The sequence below is a fragment of the Gossypium raimondii genome, chromosome 13, assembly GCF_025698545.1.
Source record: "Gossypium raimondii isolate GPD5lz chromosome 13, ASM2569854v1, whole genome shotgun sequence".
Lineage (NCBI taxonomy): Eukaryota > Viridiplantae > Streptophyta > Magnoliopsida > Malvales > Malvaceae > Gossypium > Gossypium raimondii.
In genome coordinates, this window is record NC_068577.1 from 41673608 (window position 1) to 41681085 (window position 7478).

The 7478-nt window shown below is 39.8% G+C and overlaps 1 protein-coding gene across 2 annotated transcripts; it reads left to right on the plus strand.

Annotated features, from left to right (window-relative positions):
- Positions 1-279: 279 nt before the first annotated feature.
- LOC105782424 (uncharacterized) lies at positions 280-7235 on the plus strand. 2 transcript variants are annotated; one of them, XM_012607154.2, is made up of 4 exons: positions 280-447; positions 1223-1632; positions 2337-3504; positions 3907-7235. In XM_012607154.2, the coding sequence occupies exons 2-4, from the start codon at positions 1433-1435 to the stop codon at positions 6892-6894; spliced, it is 4356 nt and encodes a 1451-aa protein (XP_012462608.1). In that variant the 5' UTR covers positions 280-447; positions 1223-1432; the 3' UTR covers positions 6895-7235. The 2 variants fall into 2 exon arrangements, with proteins under 2 accessions (XP_012462608.1, XP_052482634.1); XM_052626674.1 differs by having other exon boundaries at positions 281-886.
- The last annotated feature ends 243 nt before the right edge of the window (positions 7236-7478 follow it).

A 7478-nucleotide genomic window follows, 5' to 3' on the forward strand; every position in this document is an offset into this window, starting at 1 on the left:
TTGCAGAAACACAAAAATATTGAAGTGATCGAATTTAAAACCCACATTTCAACCATGGAAATGGGAAAGTATTATTATTGATAAACCAAAAACAAAATATCTACAATAAATATATACTGAAGGGTTGGGTTTGTTTACCATTAGATTTTCTTTTTGAAAGAAATGTATTTTTTTTAAATCTCTCTCTCCTCTTTGTTTTTTTATATAGTGTTACTGTTTGAATAGAATGGAATGGTACTGCAGACTTTGCTTGCTTTTTTTTTTTTTAATATTTAATTTTAATTTAAGGGTGGGAGTGGAAGGAAAAGAAGGGGAACCTGATGCCCCTTTTGATGTGTGAGTGGGTGGCTCTGATCTTTCCTTCACTTTCTCATCTCTCTTTCTTTCTTCCCAAACAAAAACTCTCCTCCCCAAAACTACAGCCTCACTTCAATCAAATTCTCAAAGGTAACTTCTTTGCCCTAATCTTCTCTTCTCTCCTCTTCTTCTACATCTATTCTGCCTGATCTTGTTTCAAACCAAACCCAACCAAACCAAACCCACCCATCTTTCTTTTCCTGCTTCCTTTCTTTTTTTCACTCATCAACTTTCCTTCAAAAACTAATTCACTTACTAAATATATGTACATATGATTTCACCATCTCCTCTTTTTTTCCCCCTCAGCTTCTGAGTTCCTTTCTCGCTTTTTCTTAACCCCAAGGTGAAGAAGAAGGAGAATCTAGTCCATGGGGTGTATATACTAGATTTCCTTTCTGGGATCTGTTCTACTATATATTTCAGATTTGGGTTTTTCCTCTTCTTTGATTTCTCTCAACTCTTGACTACATCTATCGGTTTCATGAAGCTTAGTTGGCTCGTTCTCAGCTTCAAAATTTCCCATTTATATGTATAACTCTTGCCTTTATTATGTGATTAATCATGGTTAGCCCTTTTCTTTTTATGGGATTTGATCATTTGTTGAGAGTTTGGTAGTGGATGGTGTTGGCACAAAGTCTGAAAGAGGAGTACTTTGCTTTTCTCTGGGTTCGCCCACATAAAATAACGCTCCCCATGGACACTTTAGGCTTTGGTTGAGCAACATCTTTACTTGCGGGTTATGTTCTTTGGTTTCCTTGATGAACCAAAACGCACATGCTTCAACTACACTCCATCCCTTTCACATAAAATAACGTTCTTTCAGTGCCTTGTCTTCATCATCTTCTTGGCTTCTCTTTTATTGCAGGCTATAAATGAATGAAGATAATGAGGTTTTGAGGTTATCAGGGATCACAACTAGAAAGAAATAGGAGACAATCGAAGAGGGAAGAGATCAGAGGGGGTGAAGTGTTGTTATGCTGAAGATAAGGGGCTCTACTGCTGGAGAAAGAAGCAGTATAAGTGTGGCTTGTGACTGTTGTCAAAACAGCACAAGAAGAGAGAAGCTTTTCATCAGATGTTATCCATTGAAAACCCTCCACCAGATCCCCCATGTCCCTGCCAAGTTATAGTACAGCTGAAAAGTGGTGGTGATGAGATTGAGAGGGCTCCTCATAAGCTTCCCTTGCCTGAGGTAGATCTGCTAAAGAAGCCGTCTCTTGATAATCATCATCATCGTCATCATCATCAAACCCCACTCCCTAAATTCTCCATAAGGTAATCTAGTTTTGATGTGATTTTGATTTCCTTTCTCTCCATCTACCTTTCTCTTCAGCTTAAGAATGAATAGTAACCCTGATGCTTTTTATCCCCATGGACTCTCACAGCTTATCTTTGATCTCATCTTAAGACTTCTGTTGGGTCAGATCCAGAGTTTGTATATTATCTGGTGGCTCAGTTTCTACATGGGAACCTAACTATTGACACACCTCAAATCTTGTCTCTATTTTGGTCTTGGGGAAGGGGGGTGGGGGTTACTTTTGGTCTTAATTTTTTTGATTTCACGTCACTTTGGACATGGGATTTTATTTTCTTGGGGAGTAAACTTCTGGGAAGTTCTTGCTTCTCTTAGCTGCTACCTGTGTACTTGCCCCACTCTTTACCATTTCATGCAGAGAGGAAGTACTTTTTTCATTTTTCCTTTCTCTCCTTTTCTGGGTAATTCAGTTTAATAGATCATTGAATCTTGGGTTTTGTTTTGCTTGGTCGTTTCTTCTCTCTTTTTGAGTATTGTTATGGTCCATGTGTCCCCCTCCTTCCTGACTTAGCATACAATATCAGAGTCTTCTAGATTTCAACCCCCTAAGTAGCTCTTTGGTGTTAAGTTTTCGCTTCTTTTTATCTATTGTCCCTTTTAGCATATAATTTTTTTTCACGTATTTATCTCATTTACTGACAACAGAGAAATTCTTGTACTGTAGAGATTATGTGTTCACTGCTCGGGGCAAGGATATCAAGAAGAATTGGCCATTTTCTCCCAAGAATTTGCAACTTTGTTTGAAGCATGGCTTGAAGGATCCATTGCCACCATTTCAGCCTCTTGATACTGTAAGAAACCTATCCATAGAGAGATGTGTGGTTGAAACCAATCCATTTGAGAAGCAAAATACAAGGAAATCCGGTGAAGAGCCATCTGGGTCAAACGATCATGTGGTACTAGAGTCATCCAGTGATGCTCACTCAAACCATAACCTAGCAGGTACGTGCATAGACAATAGCTCCTGCAGATCCGGAGAACATGGAAGTGGTTTACCCTCTACAATAGCTAGTGTTTCTCAATCTGATATAGACTCGGTTCTCATTAACAAGAAGTCCAGCTTACCATTAGAAACCGATACATCAGTGGAAGCATCAGCTGAAGTTCAAGCTACTGGTAAGATCCGGAAGACCGAAAACACAACTCGACCATCAGGCAAGAAGTGCAGGTTAATTGTGAAATTTGGTGCCCATTCTGATCGTAGCTCGATTGAAGATATTACTTCGAATTGTACCATGTTATCTGAATCCATGGCTTCTAAAGTTTGCCCTGTTTGTAAAACTTTCTCGTCCTCTTCCAATACCACCTTGAATGCTCACATCGACCAATGTCTTTCTGACGAATCGACTCCCAAGTGGACACTGGATTCTAAGCTTACCCGCCATAGAATTAAGCCAAGGAAGACAAGACTGATGGTGGATGTATATGCTACTGCCAAGCCATGCACTTTGGAAGAACTTGATAGGAGGAATGGTACAAGCTGGGCTACTGCATCTAACATACCTAGACAGGATTCTGGGAAACTTGAAATATCTGATGAAGGGAAAAAGCAAAAGATTTCCTCTACTATTCCCAAGGATACTGGTGATGTAGGTGCTGTTTATTTTGATGCCAATGGTACAAAAATTCGTATTTTATCCAAGCCTAATGATGCTCCACTAGTGTCAAAAGTTGGAGATGATCCTGGACCAAACAAAGCTTTCAAAGGGAGTAAAGGAAGCAAATTCCTTTCAACCAAAAAGAAAAGGCGACATTCCTTGAAACATAACAAGTATCTTAAACTTGCTCCTCAAAGCCGAAAACTTTTCTCACATAAGACCCGTTCTTCTATGGTATGTTCTTGTTGTTTTCTCTATATCTATATGTTCTTCTTCGTACAAATTAATTTTATTTTTCTTTCTTAGCTACTTTTGAAGAACTTTGCTGCCTGTATTTGTTGTTGCCTAGCTGATTGGTTTATCTTTCTAAATGCCTTGAAAACTTATGTAATTTTGAATTGAAAAAAATAAACAACCTTATATGCCTTTAGCTGTTGAACTCCATTTTCTTTTTGTAGTTTGTGATTATAAGCTCTGCAGTGACCATGGTATCTACATGCTGCAAAAATAAATAGGGTTTAAAATATAAATATTTTCTTGACGTAAACAAATTTAACTTCTCATCCTTGTGCGAATTTTGTTATCGATGAATTTATCATTTGTAATTAATATAGTTGCTATACTGTTTTTCAACAGATAGTTGGAGGTCAAGAAGGGTGCTGTGGAGTATCTGAAAGTTGCAAGAATGAGGGATCGCATGTGCCAAGGCAGGTTAAATCAAGTGATTCTAGAAACTTTAGGGAAAGGGTGTGCTCTAAACAAGCTGGTCTTTCAAGGAAGCCTGATAATCAAGACAGACATCAACCATCGAATTGCAAACGGTATGTTACCCTGGACTTGCAGGTTCCAAGTGACCAACCACATCTAGGTGATCCTGTTGTGGAGAGAAATTGTGTTCGCAGGTTAAAAAATTTATCTGAAAATCCAATTTCTTCTCCTGAGAAATGTGAGAAGACAGAGAAGCCAGTTTATGAAGCCCCTTCAGATATGGTTGAGAGGGAGCATTCTTTGGGAAGAAAGAGAGTAAGGAGCTCCTTGTCTGGAGCCAGAATCCATAACATGGTGGAGCTAAGGCCACTTAAGCAAAATGCGAATCAGTTGAGCAAAGACCATCCCCATCTAGATAGGCATCATATGGCGAGATCTATGAACTCTGGTGGAAATTGTTCATCTTCATTGAGCAAACAGGTGATTGATATCGATGCAAATAGTAATCCAAATAGTCCTGTCACTGCTACAACACCTATCAGTGATCGTTCTTTTGCATTCAAATGCTTCAGATCCTCACCAAAGAAAAATTTGCCGTCTGCTAGCAGCAGGCCTTCTATGGTTAAATCTGGGTCTAACTTGGTTAAGAATCATTTAACAACGGAGAGCCAACTTCATTTTATGGAAGAAATTGATGAGGAAGAATCCTGGGGTCCTGAGTCTGATCAAGAATGTGACTTGGTGCATGATGGTGCTAAAAATCAATGTGGAAGGAAAGAGATTACTAAAGAAATGTCATTTGGTGGAAGCAGCATCCGAGGAGCCCAATCTGGGGAGCAAAGAGGAAGAAGAAGTGTTTCCAGGAGGGAGGAATCCATGGCTTTGAAGAGCTTACATTCAGAACCTCGTTATTATGATAATGATGAGATGGAGAACACAGGTTCTTCTGCAAGAGGTAGTGAGAATATTCTGGATAGAGTTGATGGTTTGGAATCTATTGAGGAGACGGTCACTAGTTTGAGTCAGCCAGTAGAAACTAAGTTTAACGAACTGAGTAATCTTTCCATGAATAGGTCCAATTCTTTACAGACTAATGAAGATTACAGCAAGCCTCTATGTGGGGGTGAAGAACTGGCTAACCTTACTGAGCCAAGTCTTGGTGGTAAACCACACATGTTTTGTGCTGAAGTTAGCGATGGTATAATTGGGCAAACAGCTAATATGGGAGGAGAATTGGATTCTGACGCAGCACAAGTGAACTCTTTTCCCGAGGTTGATCCAATACCTATTCCTGGTCCTCCAGGATCATTTTTGCCTAGCCCTAGGGACATGGGTTCTGATGATTTTCAAGGGAATTCATCATTGACCACCAGCCGAATTCAATCCTCTCAAGATCAGCTTGATTTGGTCGATGGGGACTCATCAGATTCACCAATATCTGCGGTATCTACTATCTCTAATTCTGTGGAAGCCAAGTCAGATTTGAAGTATGCGGAACCGTTAGCATTTGTTGATGCTCCTGCAGTGCTAGAAAATTATAGGTCTGGCTACTCTACTACCAAATCTGAGCCTTTAGCCGAAAATGGTGCTGCATTTCCCCATTCAAGCGCTGGACTGGATAGAACTTTGGAAGGAGAGAAGCTTAGAGTACATAGAATATCTTTTGAAAAGAGACCTTTGATTTTTAAAAATGACGATCAGCCATGCTGTTGCCAAAGAAAAGATAGATCATCTCAGGGTTTTGCTCTAAATTATCAGGAATCACAACTACTAAGGCAACGGACAATGGGTTCAATGCTGGTCCCTGCCACGGGAATGCAAATTGCTGCCAATCAAAATATCAGTCCCGATAATTTGGATGCAAGACCAGAAACAACTTCTAGGAGCAGTAGTGCGAGTTTAGGATCTGAGCAAATGGTTCTACCTGTCATGAAACTGCCTGCAGATCCCATTCCTTTTAATGGATTCCCTGATGCTGGTGTCAAGCTTTCTGCATCCAATGATCGTGATTCTGCCACTCCGTCATCTTCTAATCCTGTTCTCAGGCTGATGGGAAAGAACTTAATGGTGGTTAACAAGGAGGAAGACAAATCTGTGCCACTTGGTCAGGCCCAGTCATTTGCCCAGAGTGATCATCCTACTCCTAAGTTTCCAACTCCTTCTGGAATCTCTCCTAGCAATATGGGGAATCAAGCTGGGATGCCATTCCATCACACAATGTCTCAGAGTTCGTTAATCTTTGATCAGCATCCAAAAGATTTGGTGGGGCAATCTTTTGATGTCCAATTTACAAATGGCTATAGAAACCATGCAAATCTTGGAACACCACCACAATTTCCAGCTGGGATGTTTTTTGATGAGCGTATGGACCGTGGTTTGACAACCTCCATGGAGTTCTACAAATATGAATGTGACTATAATTTGCCAGCTCAACTGAACAGACTGAAGAACAAGCCAGGTCCAGCAGCAACATATGATATGGAGAAAGTTGCAACTCTAGACGGCCGACTTAGGAATGGTGATTCTGCTGTTTCCAGTAAACAAGTAATTATCATTGATGATGAGCCTGAAAGTGAAACAACAAAGTTTGCCGACATTGCCAAACATTTTGAAGGCTCGAGGGAAAGCCCGCTAATACCTGCTGGCATTTCAATGCCATTAGTTCCTAATCATAGCATAAGGCACAGGAATCCGTTTTCTCGTTATCATTCCGAAGGAGCTTTACTAGGTGACCCAACCATGGTACAAAATAAGAACTTTAATGCAATCCCTTCGGGTCGAGCCAATACTGTTCCTGTTAGATGGGATTGCTCTTCAGAAGGTTCTGGGGTGCCACAGCGGGCTCCTCTTATGGCTATATCACCCTCGAGGGGCCATCTCAGACCTGCAGTTTATTATTCTCCGAGTTTGTCTTAGCAGCTTTGCGGGGTATGGGAATTGTTAGATGGATTGTGCTGTGCATCAGCGGGTTCCATATCAAAACTTGTACTGTATCTTGAGCGTCTCCATGACTACATACTGACACAAATTATGGGGTTCAAAATGATTTGCAAAAGCTAAAATAATTGGTGTTGGGAGTTAATAGATTCGGTGCAAGTTTAGCAATTGAGATCTGAGTTTGTATTTATTTTTTATTTCACAAACTTTTTTGTAGTTTTTGAGGCTTCTGCTTAGACAATTAGAAATTTACCCCAAAGACTCGATAATGTATAAGCTATCCTTGAAATAAAGCCTGATAAAAAGTGTTACTATAGCCATTTTAATCTTGTTTTTCTGACGTCTATTTATTTTTGTTGTTGTCTCGACATTTTCAAATGGCTTGCCAATTTCACTAATGAATGGTGCAGGGATCATGAGTTTTGAATGTTTATTTTGAAGAAATATGTGAATACTTTCATTTAATGAAATTAAATCAAGGAATGTAATGTAACATGATGAAATATTAGAACTCTGAACCTGAGATCATTGAACGTGAGAATATGTTACGTGTATATGCACAC

Excerpts from the sequence above, each read along its gene's own strand:
- LOC105782424 (XM_012607154.2), top strand. The coding sequence starts at position 1,433 with ATGTTATCCATTGAAAACCCTCCACCAGATCCCCCATGTCCCTGCCAA. Across the intron at positions 1,633-2,336 it reads CTCCCTAAATTCTCCATAAG|AGATTATGTGTTCACTGCTC; the intron begins GTAATCTAGTTT and ends CTTGTACTGTAG. Across the intron at positions 3,505-3,906 it reads ATAAGACCCGTTCTTCTATG|ATAGTTGGAGGTCAAGAAGG; the intron begins GTATGTTCTTGT and ends GTTTTTCAACAG.